Genomic DNA, 21,287 nt, shown 5'->3' with positions numbered 1-21,287 from the left:
CCTAAGATCGGATTATTAGCAACCCCCCTGTACAGGGCAGGAAACAGCCACGGGGAACTTCAGTCACTTACCCAATCCACACAGCTAGTAAATGGCAGACATGTGTTACACTTAGGTCTGTCTGGTTCCCAAGCTCTAACTCCGCTTAAAGAAGAGGAAAGGACACTGCCATCGAATTGGTGACTCATAGGGACTCTGTATATTGGGCCCTCACGGCTGTAAATCTTCACAAGGGCAAATAGCTTCATCTTTCTCTTGCAGAGTGACTAGTGGAGTTGAACCACTGACCTTGTCATTAACAGCCCATTGCTTACCTGACAGCGCCACCAGGACTCACCGTGGGAGTTATGTGCAACCAAAACTAAGCATTGCCCAGGTCTGCACCCCACCAAAAGGCAAACGTGACGGGGTCCCCTTTATCGGAAATATCAAAATAGGCAAATGCATAGAGACAAAGTAGACTGCTGGTTACCAGAGAGGGCGGGGGTAAGAGAAGGGGGAGTAATTACTTAAGGGACACTGAGTTTTTGTGTGTTGTGATGAAATACTTGAAAACGAATCATAAGGGTGATTATGTGATGAGATCTCGCTGAACTGAAGACTTCAAAAGCATAAAGTGACAGCATTTTTATTTAAAGCTTAAATCTCTTAGGATGTAAACCGCCACGGCTTTGTTCCCCTCACAGACAGTCCCAACCGCCAGTGTCTGGGTCAGTGGTGCTTAACTTCCGCACCACCAGGGCTCCTGGGAGGCTCTCGTCCCTTCGTCTGCATAGGTACGCTGACCAGGGTCTCCAAGATGCAGCAAGTAGACCAATCACTGAGCAGACATCTGATGCCCAGGGAGAGATGAAATGTCCTGTACATTTTACCCAGGAAATCAACCTGGGAAACGGTAACAAATTCTCTGAGGTAGAAAACTAGGGCAAAGATAATGCTCATGGGGGAAAAAATATCTCTCAAAGTATTTTACCAAAAAAATCCAGGCAGAAGAACTCATTTCACCATATCCTCCTTTGGCAGAAAAACAGTGTAGAGTTGAGGTTGGTTTATTTTCTCCCCTGCCAATAAGTTAGATGGTTCACCTGATTCTTTTTCTCTGGTCTGCTTTCCTTGTTTTTGTTATTAGACTGACCAGAAAGTTGGGGTGCATGTCTGCTGTGAGTGCTAAGCCTCACTCAGTTTCCCCACAAGGAACTTCACAGTGCTGCTGACTGGTTCCTATCAAGCCTGGGTCTCAGGGCAGCAGTGGCCCTGCAGCCCGGGGAACAGAAATGCAGGGGAGGAGGAGGCAGCAGACCTGTGTCCATGGCACTTGTTATTGAAGTTCAACTCTACCAACACCCTACATGCGAGGTTGCTGATAAGTATGGGTCAAATTAATGAGGAGGACATGAGGGGGAGGAATCCTGATCTGCAAGCCTTTGTGATGGTGACACGACTGCCCAGGTAACTCAGACAGTAAAGGTCATGTGGCTATTGAGGGTCATGGAGTTGCCAGTATCCATAGGCAGATGTCTCCCCCTGAAATGTCAGAGGGATGGAAGACGTTATGCATCACGATGATACTTTCTAAGAGCTCGAAGCAGGAGGGATTGGCTTATTAAATACCGCCAGCAATACAATGTTAAACCAAGGCAGTCCTTGGAGATATCTTTGTGTGTCCTGATATTTTCATTGAGATTTTTGCATATAACTTCCTCAGCCGGTTTCCCTCACAGAGGATGTCATGTTTATGCCACTTAATGTTTCTTCATCTTTTAGGTCCTCCAGGCCCCAGGGGTGCCAAAGGTGACAGAGGATCGCAGGGACCTCCTGGCCCAACAGGCAACAAAGGACAGAAAGGCGAGAAGGGGGAGCCGGGCCCACCTGGCCCAGCCGGTGAAAGAGGCCCAATCGGACCTGCCGGCCCCCCTGGAGAGCGTGGTGGGAAAGGCTCCAAAGGCTCACAGGGCCCCAAAGGGTCCCGTGGGTCCCCTGGGAAGCCTGGTCCTCAGGGTGCCAATGGGGACCCAGGACCCCCAGGCCCAACAGGCAAGGATGGACCTCCTGGCCCTCAGGGACCTCCTGGTTTCCAGGGCCTTCAGGGCACTGTGGGGGAGCCTGGGGTGCCTGGATCCCGAGGCCTGCCAGGCTTGCCAGGAGTGCCTGGTCTGCCTGGCCCCAGAGGTCTTCCTGGGCCCCCTGGCCTATCAGGAGCAGCTGTACCCCTGGCCCTACAAAACGAGCCAACCTCAGCACCCGAAGCCAATGGTAAGTCTGAGCTGCCCTCACCATGAGTGGGCCCCACTTCCTTGGCAGCACAAACCTCAGGTAGGGCAGGCCGTCAGACCCTACTTCTTTCAGCAGCTCTGCGGCTGGGCACTCACCCATGCACACATGCCGCTCCTGATAAACATGGTCAGGGCCTCTCACACATGCTCATGTCACCAGGTAGGCCCCCAGGAGACTCACTCGTTCCCAATCTTTCCTTCATGGAGCCTGAGACTGGTCCCTGACCCTTCTGTTTGTGCTGGGGTTGGACCCCTAACTCTATCAACATAAAGCCAGGACCCAGGTTTAAGTTATTTTTGCCAAGACATTAGGGTGTCTGGGTTTCTTTTATAATCAAGACTTTGAGAAAACACCTTTTTTGGTGTTGGGGGGCTTGTTTTCAGTAGCCACGCCTATTTCTCCTCCGACACAAGCCCAGCCCAGCGTGGGCCCTCTGCGGGCTCCAGCCTCTCTATGGTGCTCCGGAGCACACGCTGGAGCTCGGTGCTCACATCCAGTTGTTTAGGTTCCATACGATTCCGGATGCCAATGAACAGCTGTGCCGGCCCGCGTTCTGTTGTGTTTGTTGCTGCTTCTGTCCTTAGAGAAACTAATCCAGATGCAGAGCAACAGAGGCTCAGGAACAGATATTTTCCACATTATGCCGCTTTAGCTACTGTGTGACTGGCATTCCGCTTCTCGGTGCCAGTCTTTGCTCCTAGCATTTCAGTGACCTTCGGCCACGGGCCGCACGTGCAGACAGATAGCAGGGCGGCGGAGCATAGCTTTGACGCCTTCAGCATATCCGAAGAAAGGCACGGTGCTTTGGGGCATGTTTTTAACCAATGCCTGATCCCTCTGTGTCCCTAGGCTGCCCTCCGCACTGGAAGAACTTCACAGACAACTGCTACTATTTTTCTGTTGAGAAAGAAATTTTTGATGATGCCAAGCTTTTTTGTGAAGACAAGTCTTCACATCTCGTCTACATAAACACAAGAGAGGAACAGGTATGTTTGGGGAAAACTGTAATTTAAGGCTAGTTTACATCTGGAAATCACAGGATTACTGGGGACTCCAAGACATCAAGGATTCGTATCCACAGAAACGCACCCAGAAGGGACCATTATGGAGATTTGGGGGCTATCCATTGACTAGCGGTATTCATGGCATGCAAGTGATGTCCTCCTGCTTCCACCTGGGGGGTGCAGCGTATGGAGACTGGAGATGTTGGGCTCCTCCCAGTGGCTGCTGGGAGAGCCAGGGCACCCAAGAGAAGCCCGTGGCTTAGTTCCAGGCAGGCATCTATGGAGAGAGAAGCCGGGCAACATAGGGTGGGATGGGATGCAAGGCACCATACGTGCGGCCCCAGCAGGGTCAGAAAGAGCAGAGAAGGCCATGGAGGCAGAGCCTACATATGATGATGATAGTGACTACTCATTAGGTACTGGCCCAGGATGGGCAAGCGGTTCATGTGCTCAGCTGCTAGCCAAAAGAGTGGAGGGTCGAATCGAACCAGAGGCACCCTGCAGAAAGGACTGCCAGTCTACTACCCAGTCAGCCATTGAAGGTCTATGAAGTTCTGTGCAACACATGGGCCGCTCTGAGTCAGCAGCTACTCAATAGCAACTGGTCTTTGTGCCAGGAACGATGTGACGCAGTTTCTCATGAAAACCTCACAACAGCCCCAGTACTTAAACGTCACAATCCCCATTCTAAGAGGTCTGGGGCCCGGCACAGGGACAGTGATTACCCCCAGCACCACGGTGCAGAACTGAGCCGGGAACTGAGGTCTGTGGAGTCGCTGCCGCCGCTGGTGCCCATCTCCTGCTCTAACGAGCTCGGGGGGACACAGACAGCCCTGCGCATAGATGCCGCCCACACTGACCGGCCGGGGTTGAGCTTACAAAGGACTGTGGCGAGACACCTGGGCTCTCGACGATCCCAACTTGGGTGCAGTGACAAGTTCTGCCACTTACTATCTTGATGTAGAATAAAAACAAATCAACGAAGGATACCGTCGTCAATTCATAGCTTGGGTGTGAGTGCAGACCTGCACTCTGCAAAGGGTTTTCAGTGGCTGACTTTTCAGAAGGAGGCATTTCTTCAAGGTGTTGCTGGGTAGACTCAAACCAACAGCTTTCCCTTTAACTGTGCCCTCCCCTTCCCACCCCCTGCACTTGTGTGACTGAAAGAGGGGAGCCACATAGCAGAGCAGTGAGGAAGAGGTTCGCAGGAATGGTGCCCATGTGCCGGCAAATCTGACCTCTTAACCTATCCTTTTTTGCGAGTGTTTAAAAAAACCTCTGTGGCCATCTGTTCATCGAAGTAACAATGCGCCTTCACGAATTTATTTTCCAGCAATGGATCAAAAAGCAAATAGTAGGGAGAGATAGCCACTGGATCGGCCTGACGGACTCAGTCAGTGAAAATGAATGGAAGTGGCTGGACGGGACGTCCCCAGAATACAAGTGAGTGCCCACACCTCCCCAGCGGGACGCCCCGCTCTGCCTACACTGGCTTCCTAATGACGTGCTTCTCACGCGAGGTTCCTGGGTACGAGTTTCGTGGTTCTTAGCAGGTGGCTTCCCAAAATTCTTGGGCTCATGGAATTTCTCCATTCACTTTCTGACCTCCCCTGTTGTTCTCAGAGAAGGGCTCAAGTCTCTTCCAGCTGCTGGTGGCCCAGGTGTTCTTAGCTTGCAGGTGTCTCTACAGTAGGCCTTCGTCTTCGCCCACACGTCTCTGTGTCTGCCTCGCCTCCCCTTTTAAAAGGCACCACTCAGAAATGATTAGGGCGTACCCAACCTCCAACATGATCCCATTTTGAAGACACAAATCAGTCTGTACCTGGGCACATGGCTACCCTGGGCACATGACTCGCCTGGACCACTGTGAATTCCACTTCTTCATATGCCTGCTTTGCTTCCAGCAAATGAACGGGTGCACAAAAATGCGACAGTGTCAGCACCAAAATGCCCCACGTTGAGCAGCATTTACACAAGCCGACTTCTGGATAGCCTTTATCTGTGTGTGTGACAGAGAAGCCAGCCCAGAAGGTTGTGAGTGAGGGCGGGGACCAAGCAGCCCCCTCGCTGGTGCTGTTCCCATGGCACAGACAGTCCCACCATGCTCAGGCATGGATTCCGACAGAGCAGGAGCGGGGAGGAAGGACCCCGAGGAGAGAGAGGCCAGTTGGAGTTCTAGAAAGGAGGTGTGTGTGCACCCACGGACAGATGCCTGCTGTCATATATCGTGAAGCGAATGGTTAGAGGATGCAGTGAAAACTGTATTACCATTGTCACATGTAAAATGGGGGGCAAATAGTATGGAGGGGCAGTTGAGAGTTTAGAACTTCTCTGCAGGTGGGCTCAGACTGCCCCAAGGGCAAGGGGTGGGTACCAGCCTGCTGATCAGACAGGAACTGACTGTCCTCCCCGGGCTGCCCTCGCAGGAACAGCTATGAGGCAGTATCTCAAATGCGAGCAACGGAGGATCAGAGGTGAGGGGAATGGACAGATTTGGCAGGGGGCAGGGAGGGGATGGTCAGTCTGTTCCTTTGACAGCGAGAGGTGCCACGGCTATCTTTTTAAGAAGGCTCAAAAGGTAACAGAAAAAGTCTCCTCCACTGGACTTCTCTTATTGCCATAAATGCAGCCAAGGTCTCGGTTAGACTCACCGAGAAATTCAATCTTAAGCCCGCCTCCAAGAAGACGCTGTGTTGGCCCAGATGGAATGGATTAAGCCGAAACATGTGTCTCTAAGCCAGCTCTCCCAGGATGAAACCCTTCACCCCTTCCACGAGCTCCAGCTAGAAGTGTGGGATTTAAGAAGAGCGGCCAGCAGGGCCACCTGAGACCCTGAGAAGGGCTGAATCAGGAGACACCTTCTTTGGAACTGTGTCCGCAGACACAGCCTCAGAGCAGCGCCCCCCCTCCCCCCCGCCCTCTACGTCCGTACCACCACCAGCCCCGGCTTCCGTACCCAGACACAGCGCTGAGCCTGCGTCTCCTCTTCCACGGAGAGGGGCGCATGCTGTCTGTCCAAAGCCTCAGGATCAAGTGTTAAAAAGCAAGAGTAAACCAGGCAGGCATATTATGAAGTCCCGATGATGGGAGGCTAATGTAACGTGACAGAGAATAATAAACATGTCACAAACTATCCACAGAGCCAGTGCCGGCCCGTGGAGAGCACATCGACTCTGGAATCAGCGAGATCTGGGTTCAGGGCCTGGCCTCGACACCCGGCAGCCGTCTGAACCGCTGTGAGTTATCCACCATGTGAAACCCGCACAGGCTCATGGATATTACAAAAAACCCTGCCTTGGTGCTTTGAAAAATTAAATGAGAAAGTATGTACGAGGTGGACCTCAAAAAGTTTGGGGGGAAACACCATGATCTTTTCATTCCAATTTCCCACAAACCTCTTGAAGCGCCTCCGTGTCTGAAGCCTTTAGGATCGTGTCCAGCACCCGGGAAGTACTTGTGAAATGCTACCTGCTAGTAGTCAGATTATGATTATAGTCAGAATCCCGCAACATGGTCATAGCAACTGAAGAATCAAGCCTGCTACCCCAGATGCTTCAGAGCAGACTGCGCCATAGGGTTTCCTCTGCTGTTCTCATTGCAGAACAGATTGCCAGGCCTTTCTTCTGTGGGGCCACTGGAAGAGGGCCACACACCACCACCCTTTATCAATGATCAAGTGCAAAGCACTCGCACCTCCCAGGGACCTGCAGGCTAAGCCTAGTGTGTGCGCATTTTATGGTGCCTTGTTTGAGAGGCCACACACCGGCCTCCTAATAGGTTCATGGAAAAGACAAGCCAAGTACCCTCTGTCATGACCTAGGGCAGAGACACAAATGATAGGGAGTGGACTCTAGGCTCCCATAGAACCCTCACCAGTTTAAATGTCCCCAAAGCTTCCCCACCTACTGACACTCCCCTTTGCCTGCCTTTTCTGTGGCCTCCAAGCAGAGCCGCCCACTTTCCTTCCACTGCCCCAGCAACAATTTCTGGACCTGACCCCCCACCTTACTGCATAAAGGTGACGGGAATTAGGTTTCATAGCTTTCCTCTCTTTTATCACCAACACACAACCCTTTAGAAATTATTTATGATTTTGTCATTCCTAATAGGAAGGATATAGATGAGGGATCACAGGCTCTCAACTCCACTCTTTCCCCCTCTCCTTTTCTATGTCAAGGTATGGTTGAGAAAGACACTGCTTGAATAAGCAAACAAATAGAGTGGTGTGGAGCAGATGGCAAAGGCTTTAGGGGGCACCCAAGACCTAAAGTAAAGTTTCTCCCCAATGAAGCATCATTATGACTCACCAAATCTCACAGCAGTTTCTACACTGAAGCAGGACAAACCTGTTGGGGAAAGAACAAGCCGGTTCAACGGCAGAGGACCATAGACTCGGACGCCGTGTGTGAATTGGCACAAGGCAGTTCATAAAGAGAGTGTACTGCATCCTACTTTGTGAGTAGTGTCTAAAATCATAAGCGCGTATAAGTGGTCATCTAGGATACAACTATTGATCTCTTCCCAGATGAGGGAAAGAGGAATGGAGAAAACCAAAGGCTTAGGGAGCAAATAGTCCAAAAGACTAATGAACTACATGAACCACAGGCTGTATGACTATGTTGGGCCAAGTTGACCATGGAAACAAATCCAGTGATACCTTATATGTATAAGCTTTATGTCAATAAGTCATTCGATATCAAGAAAGCGTCTCAGCCCAATCTAACTCAAGTCCATACGTCCACTACTAGTCTTTAAGTCCCTCCTCAGACTCACACAACCACGTGTAGAGATGCAGAATGCAGGAAGACCGCAGGCCAATGGAGCAGAGTCAAGTGGATCCAAGGTTGGTGGAAACACGGCAGGGCTCAGGGTGTCTGACCAGGAGGCAGGTGAAGAGGAATAGAGAGAAGAGTTCCCAGTGTCTCATAACTTTCAACCATCAGAGTCAACAGGCTGTGACTTGATTGGCATGTTTGACTCTACCCCTACACTTCATACATCTTCAAGTTGACATAAAATTATCTAACTACCACAATGACCCCAGGACCAAAAGAACTAGAGGGGCCCAATGACGGCTCTGAACGTGACCACAATGGAAGGGCCCAGACAGATTGGAAGAAGAGTGTAGAACAGAAAAATAAAATTCACACAAAAAGACTAGAGGGACTAATCTTAACAGAGGCTGAAGGAACATTCAAGACAATGAGCCTAAGCTACTTTTCTGACCCAGAAGTGAAGCCATCCTCATCAACTACCTTTTAGTCAAACAGTAGTCCTATACAATAATAAGCATGTTCCCAGGATTAATCAATTATACAAGATCAAAAGTATAACATTTTTCCAAAAGCAAAAATAAGAAGAGGTTAAAAACAGATGAAAGGACACGAAAGCCGTACGTCGGGAGCTGACACATGGAGAATGCATCCAAGGCCATGGAGAATTGTACTCACTGACTGTTGAAGGGGAGCTGACTGGCTGTGTAAGCTTTCATCTAAATCACACTACAGTTCATCTTTATTTTTTGAAGACCAGAATCCATCTTCCACCATCATCCTTTACAGAGATGAAAAAACTAATCACCAGTTTGATACAGAAAGAAAGGAGACCCAGATGAGCAAAGTATTATGAAAACAGAAAAGTAGGAAACTTCATACTTCCCAATCTCAAAACCTACTACACCAACACCATAGTCAAAACAACCTCGTTTGACTCAACAGAATTGAGAACCTGGAAATCCATTCACCTATAGGCAGGTGTATGCTCATGAAGTAACAGTCAAAAAAGTAAAAATCAAACAGTGCATCGCATTGAGTAAATGTGCTGTTCCAAGACCTCTTTAAAGTGTTAAAGAGCAAGAATAACGCTTGAGGACTAAGGTGGGCCTGACCCAAGCCGTGGCATTTTCAGTTGCCTCCTATGCATGTGAAAGTTGACACTGAAAAGGGAAGACTGGAAAATAATCAATGCACTTGAATTGTGGTCCTGGAAATGAATATTGAACGTACCATGGACTGCCTCAAGAGCAAACAGGTCTATCTTAGTAGTATAGCCAGAATGCTCCTTACGAGCGAGGATGCCAATACTCCGTCTTAGGTACTTTAGACGTGTTGTCAGGAGAGACTAGCCCCTAGAGAAGGACATCATGCTTGCTAAAGTACAGGAGCCGCCAAGAAGAGGAAGGCTCTGGACAAGTAGCTGCAGCAATGGGTTCAAGCATAGGAATGTTGTGAGGGTGGTGCAGGACCAAGCACTACTTCCTTCCGTTGTATCAGGAGTGCCCGGGAATCAGAACCAGCCCAATGCCCCTGAGCACCAACCACAGCACAGACAGCTGGTCTTCCACAAAGACCCAATCACTAACTGGCTGAGAGGATAGTCTTTTCAGTTAACGGAGCTAGAAAAAAATGGAATGTCCATATGCAAAGTAAAGCTGACCTGTATGTCACAAACAACATATATAAAATTGAACTCAATGAATACAAGACCTATGTATAAAATCTAAAACTAACTATAAAGACCATCAAAGAAAAAAAATCAGGGCAAACTTTGGGACTCTAATATATAACAAATATACAAATAAACAGCAGAAGTGTCTGTTTATCAAAAATTAGACAACAAACATCAAGAAATCAAAAAGAGTCATAAGAGAACGCACAGAACTCACGCTATCTATATGGTGACATATCGGACAAGAAACCAATATCTCAAATGTATAGAAAACGCCAGCACCTCAGCAACAAAAAGATCCCCCCAACATGGGCAGAGAGCATGATCAACACTTCACCGAAGACCAAAGACACTGGTGAGCAGCTAACATTTGAAGAAATGCTCAAAATCATTATCCATTAGAAAAATGCAAATCAAAACAGCAATGAGCTCGCATCTCACCCCAGCACTAATAGCAAAGTTCAAAGCACATGCTGGCGAGAATCTGGAGAGAGTGGAGCCCTCACCCACTGCTAGTGGGGTTATAAACTGTACAACCACTGTGGGAACCAGTACAGCTCTTCCTTTAAAAGATGGAGAATAGAAATGCCTTAGATCCCGCAGCCCCACTACTAGGCATATATCACAGAGACAGAGGAGTTAGAGCGTGACTAGATGTATGCACACCGTGTTCCTCGCAGCTCTATTCACGTGGCAGTAAAAGAAGGAAACCACTAAATGCTCATCAGTGGATGAATGGATAAGCACACACCAATGGAAATGTGTTAGTCCGGGTCGACTAGAGAAACGAATTCATAGACGTGCGTAAGAGAGAACTTTATTATCAAAGAGAAATTGTACATTAAGAAAACAACCCCGCCCAGTGCAGATTAGTTCTCAGCATGCCCTCTATCTAGGTCTGTCCACTTCTGGAGGTGGTTGTCCCATCTCGCTCAACTCTTGCCCAATGAATTCTGCACTCTTCAGCTTACATCACAATGGCAGCTCTGGCATCATCAAGGGACCAAGATCACGCTCCTTGAAATGTCCTTTGAGTTTGGGGTACAGAAAGAAGTCTGAAGGGGCAAGAGCAGGGAGTGAATGGGGTAAGGCTTCCCAGGAAAATGCTTGCAGGATGGCCACAGTATCTTTAGAGAACACTAAGGTGCTTTATACTGGGGAACAATCCTGGTCCTTGCCCCACTGATAAAGTGTTCTGAAAAGTTCTTCATGATAAGCCCCTGTGTCCTTCAAGAAAACCCATCAAGATTACCCCCTTTGAAGTCCCCTCCCTTTGGATAAGAGCCCCATAAGCTTCCAATCTTCCTTCTCTAGCTCAGTAGATCCCCTCAAAAGCCACAGGTTTGAGTCCTTATTTTTTTTAAGACATCCTAATGAGACTAAGATAAGTGTATTACTCAAGAGACCTTGACTGGAGATGCCCGTTGATTACAAACACATGTGTACCCATGTTCTGTTTGGAATAAATCCATGCATGTATGAATTAGAAACCTAGACGAATGCAGTTTCCAAAAGAAAACTGGTGGGCTGGCCTACATTGCTAAGATTTCACTCGCCCATTAAGAAAATCCCAAAGTCTTTTCCAAGGAAAGAGAACTGGCCAACTAAGACACACACACACACACACACACACACACACAACTGTTCTAATATTTCTCGTGTCACCCCAAACTTATAAAAACTTCCTCCTGGGCCATCCACAGTTCGTTGCCTGCATGTTGGATCCATTTACCTAGGATCCTTGAAAACGTTTGGTGAGTTATCACTGAAGGTCTGCTGTGGGCCTAGAGGATCTTGGTTAGACTAAGAAGTATAAAAGTCATGACCTCCAGAACCATAGCACACTCAAGGGGCTCCAACAGCCTCAATGTTCACACACCTAATAGCATCGTCTCAGTGTACACAAAAGAGAAACTGACATGATAGAAGAAGCCAGATGCAGTTATACTTGGAGATTTCAACATTCTACCTCAGTCAGCGATACAACAAGCAGATTAAAAAATCACGAAGCAAATAGTTGCCTTAAAGAACACCATCAATGCACTTGACATGACTGTGGACCGTTTCACCCAGCAGCCATGAGTACACCTGCTTCTCAAGTAGATCTGATACATTTATCAAAATGAACCAACTGCTGGACCATGAAACAAGTCACAATAAAATTTAGATAATTAAAATGACATAGAGTACATTCTCTGAGCACAATAATGAAATGAGAAATCAATAACAGAGATATCCGAAAACCCACCCCACGCAAATATTTGGAAATTAAAGGACACATTCCTAAATAACTTCTAGGTCAAAGAAGAGAAATCACGAAGGAAATACAAACAGTTCTGAAGCAAATGAAAACACAACATTAAAAACTGGGGTGGGTTAGGGTTGGGAAAAAATTGTGGGGTGGAGCAAAGGCAGAGGCACTTTAAAATGCTTATAGTGGAGGCGGGGGACGCATCAAAAAATCACTCATCTCTGCTTTCACCATAAAAGAGCAGATGAACAAGAGCAAGTTAAATGAAAAGCAAGTAGAAAAGGACAGTCACAAAGCCTACAAAGCAATGAAACAAAAGACAAACAAGTGCACCGACCTTTCTTTCCTGATGGAAGGACTGAAGGCCAGAGAACGCAGACGGAAAGACATGCAGATGAAGAGCAAGCAAGCCAGGAGCATGTCGCACATTGATGTTTCTATTCTTTATAGAAGAGATAGGAGGTGTACCTCCTAGCAGAGGCTGTCACTGTTCTGTATCAGGCTACCTGCTGGGCAGGGGTACAGCAGACCCAAACACCACACAGATTCTACCCCGTTGCCCAGGGCAGATTATAAGGTAGTCTTTCTGCCCACCTTGCCTGCACTTGACCCACTTTAGACCTCAAAGGATGTGCTAGTTTTCCCAAAGTCTTCCCAGCCCGCATTTGATCTTCTCTGTTCCTCTTACCCGCTTCCTGGTACCCCACGCAGGGCACGAGGATGGGAATGTGCTGCCAAGGGGAGCGGTGCAGACTGCTCAGCACTCTGCTAAGACAGGTCAGGTGATCTACTCCCAAAACATCAGGCCTTGAAGCACAGTTCGATTTTGATAGACTTGAGTCTCTATGGGTTGGAATTGATGCCACAGGAAGTGGTCTGTTTGTTTATGCTGTCAGGTTAAAAGTCACTGCTTTCCGCTGTCAATCACACAGAGCAAACCTGTTCTTGGGGAATGCTCCATCATACTGCACATAGGTGGGGGGGGGCCGGTTCCAAGAGGATCATCTCATTCCTTAACAGCCCCCTCCTCTTCATGTGTCCTGCTTCTACCAGAGAGGCACTGGCTCAAGCCACCAAAGAACAATCTTCCACCATACAGACCAGAGCAGTGGGAGGAAATTCTACAGCAAAGGAATGTTTCTCCAGACTAAGTTGTTCCTGTTGTGAGGCCAGGGCCTTCCCAGCACAAGTTTCTTGGCCGTGCGGCTTCAGTGAGGCTTGTGGTTGAGGAGAAAGTACTAGGTTGGAAGGAGCCATTCCTAAGATGGAAAGTTTGTTTTCTGCCTCCGCTGGGATGAGGGCCTCCTCCATCTCCATCCGGGGGGAGGTTCACACCCACCAGCTGATGGACTCTGAGTTTCCAGCTTCCTGGAACAGGGAGTCGGAACATTTACAAGGATACTTAAGACGCATGTGTTGATACCGAGTCGTGTCTATGGCTTGTGTAGTAAAGAATTCAGAGTTTTGCTTTGTTTTGATCCAGCCTTCTGCCAGTTCTTCTACAATCAACCTGTGAATGAGGTGAAGGTACTATTTGAGCTGAAATTCTTCTCCAGAATAAATCGGATTTTATATGAGGGGGCTTCAAAAAGCTCCCGGAAATAGCCTGTTATCGTTTCAATCTGTTTTCCCACAGACTTTTTGACACCCCCTGGCTTCATGTGGTATGTCCCCTTCTGCTTCATTACAAGCATCGAGGCTAAGGGCTTTGACCCTAGCCATGCAGTGCGATTCCCACTTTCCAAAGAGGAGCAGTGAGACTGAGTGCTTACAAGCCTGTCCCTGCAACCTGACCACACCTGTCTGTGGTGCTGCCACAGGGCTGCAGTCTGCATGTCATTCCTAAAGAAAAACTGGAACCCTGTTTGTGAAGAATCCCAGTGGCTGGGGAAAAAAAAACAAAGGAAAACGGTGATCATTTCCTTTCCTAACCAATTATCTCTGTCTCTGATCTGGCAAGTGACAAGGGAAGTGCCAACAGGAGGATATTCCGCCGGTTTCCTAGCAGAAGTCATCGTTATAGTTTCCAGTTAACCGAAGTTTAAGATATCAAGTGTCCCATCATCATCCATTCCGGGACCATAGTTTTCAAATTCAGTACACAAAATCAAATGGAGCTGTGTCTCCAGTTACGGACAGAAGTGAATGAAACATACATGCTAAGATCAAAGTGCTCAGACATCTCTGTCGCATTTCCTGAGGAGTTGTGCAAAATGAGCAGAAATAGAAAAAAGACTGTATGTGAAAGTAACCAAAAAATGAACTCACTGCTATAGTCAGTGCTGACTCAGCTGATTCATAGCAATCCCCAGTGGGTTCCCAAGATTCTGCTTATGAAGAGTAGAAAACCCAGTCTTTCTCCCTCAGAGCTGTTGGTGGTTTCGAACTGCCAACCATGTGGATGACAGCCCAAAATGTAACCACTACATCACCAGGGCTCCTCTATGTGAAAGTAAGCAGGCCCTAAACTTCTCATTATTTATAACTCTTTCCTGCCAGCATCACCTTTCCCTAGCTTCACTGTGATCATCCCACACGACTTGATGATCGTCTGCTAGGGACGGTCCCTGAGAGCAGGGGCATTCTTGCTGTGTTGCAATCACGGAGCGGTCTGTCTGTCACGCCATAGGTGCCCGTGGCTACCTGTTGAGTGCGTGCGTGGAGTGTTTCTAACTCAATCTGAGTGTCTATCCATGATGGCTCTCACAGGTTGATGGTTTCCTCTAGGTCAGCAATTCTCAACCTGTGGGTTGCCACTCCTTTGGGGAGGTCAAACGACCCTGTCACAGGGGTCCCCCAACTCCTAACAGTAGCAAAATGACAGTTACAAAGTAGCAACGAAAATAATTTGATGGTTGAGGGGTCACCACCACACAAGGCACTGTGTTAAAGGGCCACGGCACTAGAAAGGTTGAGAACCACTTCTCTAGATGATCTTTTCATTGACAGATTTGCTTATACAAACTCACTTTGTTTTTCTTAAAAATCCAAAAGTATCCTACTTCATGGAGGGAGGGCAGCCCGTTTCCGTCTCGTTTCCCCACCCTTTAACTGTCCTTTCCCACTGCCCGTGAGTTTTTCTGGTCTGAGTGTCAAAAGACGTGAGGTCATATCCCTGGCGGCCCGAGGCGGTGAGCCATCCTTATGGCAAGTGCCTCCTCCTTCAGAAGCTCAGACCTTCTGTGTGTTCTCAGTCAGTAACCTCAAATTTCTGTGCAAGAACCTGACTTTCAGAAAAGATTTTGCTTCCAAGAACCGAGTCTGAAAAGACAACGAATTTACTGCATTGAAACAGAATCCGTGTGACTAAACCTGCCAAAGAGCTGCTCTGAGCAGCAGCATCCAAATTAGCAAACCCCAAATGAACTCATCCTGAAGAAAGTTTGTAAGGGTCTCACTCCCACAAAGGACAGTGAAATGGATGAGTCAGTAAGATGAAATTGCCATTTCTTTCTAAAGCAATCAAGTCATCTCCAACACAGCCAGACAACCCTAACCAATTGTTTATAACTTCAAGTTCTTGTCGATGTCTGTCCAGGATCTCTCACTTCCTCTTTGTGACTCTCTGACTTATTAAAGGCAAGATATAAACAAGGATCCCTCTGGGTTCTCACAATATTTATGTGTGTGTGTGTGTGTGTGTGTGTGTGCGTGTGTGTACACAAGAAGTATTGCTACTAGGGTGCCAGTTCTACATGCATGGGCTTATTCCAAGTCAAACTTGTTCAAATATGTCTCTGAGATCAGTAGGCGGCTGAAGATAAGTTCTCTCATCATGAACTTGTCTTAATCTTCTTTAGGATTCCTTAAAACAATGTCCAGTCAATGAATTAGTGGCGTCTGGATCAGCTGGGCCAGGTAAATGCAAAACTGAGACATCAGATCAGAAGAGATTAATTATGGCAACTGTTTGGGGGGATTCCAAAGGAGTAATCTTGTTCTATTTTCTTGAAGCACCCAGGATGATCACAGGAACTTACAAAAGTGTTCATGAAATGGAAAACTGTATTGGTAAGAAAAAGGCTAGGAAAACTGCATAGAAGAATGTTTTCCCATCACAACAACCGCCCCGCTTGCTCCTTCTTTGATAGGAAGGACAGTCCTACAAGACACTGTCATTGGAAACCCTCTTCCATCTCCCCATAGTCCTGATGTTGTCCCTTTAAGGGTCTTTTGGGCCCCAATCAAAGAAAATTGTAAAGGGCCACTATCCGAGTCCCTTGAGCTTCTATTTGACATGGATGAATTGAAAAGGACAGAATCCTTCAGGGAAGGGTGAGCGAGATGGAGCACGGACCTTCCGACGTGGCTAGATCTAAATGGAGGATAGATCACAAAACAATAGCTTCACATCCTTATTTTTTGTTTAATAAAGGTTTTTATGATTTTGTAAGAACATTTCAAGATCTGTCTTGAAGTACAGTGTTCTCTATAGCAGGATAATATCTGTGCACCTTCAAGGAAAACCAGTTCATACAGTTATTATTCAAATGTATGCACTATCCACTGAAGCCAGTGACAAATAAGTGGAAGAATCCTACAACTTCTTTAGTGTAAAGTTGATCAAACATGCGATCAAGATGCATTGATAATTATTGGCAATTTGAATGCAGAAGGTGGAAACAAAGAAGAAGGATCGATAATTATAAAATATGGCCTGGTAATAGAAACGAAGCTGGCGTTTGAGTGACAGCATTTTATGACCAACAGTTTCTTCATCACAAATAACTTCTTTCCAATAACAAATAGGGACTACGTTAACACTTCTGTGGAGACAACAAAGAAAGACTGCACAGTTGACTAGAAGAGGTGGGCATTAGGGTTGTAGCCTTTCACCATACTCACTCACTCAGGATACTGAGCAAATCATCCAAGAGGCTGGGTGGTAGGAAGAGGTATCTAGCTTCAGGATTGAGGGAAGGCTCATTAACAACCTGTGATGTGCAGATGACACAGACTTGTTTGTGTCAAGGGAAGAGAACTTAACGCATTTGCTGATGGAGGTCAAACCCTATAGGCTCCAGTATGGATTATAACTCAGTGTAAAGAAAACAAAAATCCTGACTGGTCCCATAGCCAACATCTTGGTCAATGGCAAAGGATTGAGGTTGTTGAGGATCTCATTTAACTTGATTCACAATCAACTCTCGCGGAAGCAGCAGTCAGGAAATCACGTGGCATGAATCCAGGATAAGTAAACCTGTAGAGACAGTAACCAGATTAATAGTTCCTTGGGGGTAAGGCAGAGACGCTAATAACAACGAAGACAAGATTGAAGAAAAATGTTCTAAAACTGAGTATGGTGATGACTGTACAACTTTCCTTGATGCGTTTATTGGATTGTATGATATGTGAATTGTATGCCAATAAGACTTTTGGTAAAAAATAATCATTTTAAAAATCAAATGAACTGTTGCATTGGGCAAATCGGCTGCACAAGGCCTCTGTAAAGTGTTAAAGAGTCAAGCTGTTGCTATGTGGATTAAGGTGAGCCCGAGCCAAGCCAAGGTATGCTTGTGAAAGCTGGGTAATGAGTAAGAAAGAAAAAAGGCCAATTCATGCATTTGAGTTACGGTGCTGGCAAAGAATATCGTACTGTCTTAGAGAAAGTACAGCCAGAAGGCTTCTTGGCATTGAGAACTGGGAGACTTAATCTAACACACTTTGGAGAGACTTGTACCTAGAAAAAGACACCATGGTTGATAAAGTGGAAGATCAATAAGGAGGAAGACCCTTGATGAGGTGGATTGACACGGTGCTCCAAAAATGGACTCAAACCAAACAGTTGTGAGGACGAACCACGCAGTGTTTTGTTTGGTTGTGCATTAAAGTCACTGTGCGTCAGGACCTACTTGACAGACCCTAATAACACGATTTGTAGCATTTTATTAAGCGTGCGTGTGTGTGTGTGTGCACGTGTGTGTGCGTGTGTGTGTGTGCGTGTGTGTGTGACAAGTTGGCAGGTGTTAACTTGGCAAAGGGGAAGATAGTACCCTTGATGAGGGAGATGGGAGGAAAGGGGAGAGGGAAAGCTACTGGGGGGATTGATAGGTTGTTGGATGCAGAAATGATATCACATGTAAACCCCCACCTAATTTTTTTAAGTCAGCCATCAACTTTTTCTCCAGAAACGGAAAGACCAATCCTCAAATTCACATGTTACTGTGAAGGGGCCAAATAGCCAAAGCAATTCTATAAAAAGAAGAAAAAGGGGAAAAATCAGTTCTTATTTGCAAAACCCTAAGATGAAGGTGGAGGAGACAATAAGGGCTGTGGTTGGCCCCTGGGGGCTCTGGTGTGCCCCAGCGCGCCAGACATGGCCTCACCCGCACCATCGCACATGTATGAAGCTCCCCACGATGGCGCCCGCAAGCTGTAGCTGCTTCTAAAGCTGTGGAGCGGCCAGAGCCAGGAGGAACTAGAGGTGGGGCGGGCGGGGTGACCTGCGCTGCGATGCTGCTGTCCGCTGCCTGATAGTTTCCTGGTGGGCTGGTGCAGCGCCAGCGCGGAGGCCACGCTCAAGCCTGCCACGGAAGGCGCACGTTTCGTGTGGGGGCACCTGGGCGCGGTGGGCAACCTGCCGCGCTGCACACACTCAGCGAACCACATCGCGTCCGCTCACCACCTGCCCGGCGCCCTCCGCTCCCCCCCCCCCCAGGTGGTGCGCTAGTGGTGGACAACACATGGCCAGGAGCGCCCGAGGATTCCTGCTACAGGGACCACCGCCAATCCCCGGCTTCCTGCTGGAGCCAGGAGCCCCCTGCGCCGACGTTGCGCCACTGCGCAGAGTCCGACCGCCTGGAGATCCTGCCGCCGCCGCGGGCTGCTGAGCTGCCACACCGCCTGGAGAGCCATGGCTGTGCTTAACCTAGTAGAGTAACCCGCCAATGTGGCCGATGGAGAGGTGCAGGCTCGGCGCCAGCCAGCCTCGAGAACTAAACGGGGTTGATGCCTACGAAATCCGCTCCCACCAGCCTGGGCGCCTCGATGGGCGCCACCTGGGCACCGTGAAACACTAGCGACACACCGGTTGCGCTGCGTCACGGGGCGGGGCGCGTATCTGGTCGAGCCGGAGGCCGCGCAGCTGCTCGTTGACTACCCCTGCTAGGCGCGCGTCCTAGATCGCCAGGAGATGCGCAGATGCGCAAGCGCCTCCAGGACCCCTGGCTACCCGACACCACCTATTTCTGCTACCAGGGCACTGTGTACACGGATTCCGGCAACTTCGAGCGCTGCATCTACCTGTGGAAGTCCACGCCGCACGTGCCGCAGGGCCACCCGGAGCCCCTACGCCCCGCAGGAAGCCCGCAGCTTCCTCTGCTACGCTGAGCTCTTAGCACCGGTCTTGCAGCGCCCGGCACCCAAGGGGGGGGCCTGGGCCCGCAGATCGGCTTGGCCGACCTCTATGGTGGGCTCAGCAGAGAGCGACGCGAAGCAGAGCAGGTCCCACAGCTGCCCGGGTAGCCAGGCAACTCGGGTACAGTTCCCCAAGGCCCTGGCCATATCCCCCTCCCCCTCTTTGACCTGCTAGAGCAGGTGGCATGCGGCCGCGATCCAGAGCGCTTGAAGAACCAGACCTTCGACTGGCTGTTCAAGTGCACCAGCGAGAGGCAAGAACAACTTCACGAGACCACCTACGCAGACTGCTACCCGGGCGGTGAGTTCTCTCTCCACATGGCCCGTATGCTTCCGGGCCAACTCAACCGCGGACGCCGGGACTTTCGCTGCCCTGAACAATCGCCCAGCCATCGTGAGCGCGCACATTGATGCCACCAGTGCCTTCGAGAAGCTGCTGGCCCAAAGCGCCCATTTCCCCTGCGCGACTCGGCGGTGGCTGACCGCTCAGGCTCTGGATAGAAACAAGACCCCCTCGAAGGGCTTCATCCAGCTACACTGACCCGCCCCGGTAGCCACCGCAGCACCACCGCAGTGTCCCCAGAGGAGCAGGCTGCAGAGGCAGAAATAGCGCAGCCGCCTTCACACCCGCTTCTGCACCTCTTCAGAGTGGTGAGGAGGGGCTCAGGCTCCCAAACCTTCCGAACATGCACTAGAACTTTTCTCCAGGAGCCTGCCCGTCGCATCTCGTGGTCCATCCTAGCACTGGGTCAGCACCACCTTCCTCCCTTAGGCACACAGGAGGAAGTTGGGACTCTATCCGTGCACGCCTCCCTCCGTCTCGCTGCCTCCTGCCGCGTGCCCAGAGAGAACCAGCTGTGGAATGCAGGGCTGGTACCGGAAGGCTGTCAAGGAGAAAAGTTTGAAACTAGAGAAGATAGACCCACCGTCTACCCCACCCCCACGCTACCAGTTCCTAGGTTGCCATCGCAACTGGGGGAAGGCTCGAGGGGGACGGCCTTCCCCTTACCAAGCTTGCAATGGATTGGCTGACTAGCAGGCCGGCAGCGGTGTGCCCTGGGAGTGGGGACCACTTCTAAGACTGTTCCTGATTGGGCTCCCCAAGCTCCTCTCAAGCTGCAGGCTGTGTCCCAGGCCCACAACAGCTAGGCAGCCAGGGAATGTGCTCTGTGGCTTGTCGCAGGTCCCTAAAATGTGGGACACCGTGTCTTCTTCAAAACGTCACTTGTGAGCCTTTCCTTGGACCTCCCACCCTGCTGTCCTCCTTCAGATGGTTTTTCTCCAAACAAGCACCCGGCTGCGTTCCAGCGGAGCTGGCCGGCACTACAGTGTCCCTCCAGCATGAGAGAGCGTGGTAGCTGAGGACAACCTGAGCAAAAACAGCAAAAAACGGCAGGTCCCGGATGCTTCCCAAGTTAATAAGAGCGCACCGGGCGAATGCAGTGCCTCCTGTAGGCCAGGACAGTGAAAATCACTTTTCAAAAGACTGTCACCCCTGACCACCACCCCGCCCCCAGAAAAACATGATGCACATTCAAGACGCCAGCTGCCTAAAATGGTCAGGATTAAGTCTTCTCAGGCAGGAGCCGAGCCTGATTTCCTATCTCGGGGTCAGGTGCTGGGTTGCTTCCAGTTCAGAAATCAGCCAATGCATTTTGATTTTCAACAAGTTCCTAAATCCATTTAGTGGGCAAGGAATAGTCTCTTCTATAATTGATTGCTGGGACAACTACATCTCCACATCCAAACGAACTGAACACGAGTCTACACCTCACACCATTTATGAAAAATAACTTCAGCTGCTCAGTGACCTAAATGTAAGGGGTAAAATCATGTAAGTCTTAGAAGAAACTCGAGGGATAAGACTTGGACGGCCTCGTGTGTGATGAGGGATTCTTCCTCATGACCCCAAAAGCACAAGCAACAAAAACAAACTAGATCAATTGGACTTCCAT

At 49.0% G+C, this 21,287-nt stretch overlaps 1 protein-coding gene across 2 annotated transcripts in view; it reads left to right on the top strand.

Moving 5' to 3' along the window:
* Window positions 1–21,287, top strand: part of COLEC12 (collectin subfamily member 12) — a 225,110-nt gene that overhangs the window by 187,514 nt on the left and 16,309 nt on the right. For both annotated transcript variants that reach the window (XM_075533126.1, XM_075533127.1), the window contains exons 6-8: window positions 1,765–2,253; window positions 3,124–3,260; window positions 4,612–4,721. In XM_075533126.1, coding sequence (XP_075389241.1) covers window positions 1,765–2,253; window positions 3,124–3,260; window positions 4,612–4,721 — 736 coding nt within the window. The remainder of the gene's footprint in view (window positions 1–1,764; window positions 2,254–3,123; window positions 3,261–4,611; window positions 4,722–21,287) is intronic.

Source organism: Tenrec ecaudatus, chromosome 15, assembly GCF_050624435.1.
Source record: "Tenrec ecaudatus isolate mTenEca1 chromosome 15, mTenEca1.hap1, whole genome shotgun sequence".
NCBI classification, from domain to species: Eukaryota; Metazoa; Chordata; class Mammalia; order Afrosoricida; family Tenrecidae; genus Tenrec; species Tenrec ecaudatus.
This window is presented reverse-complemented; position numbering and strand designations above follow the sequence as displayed.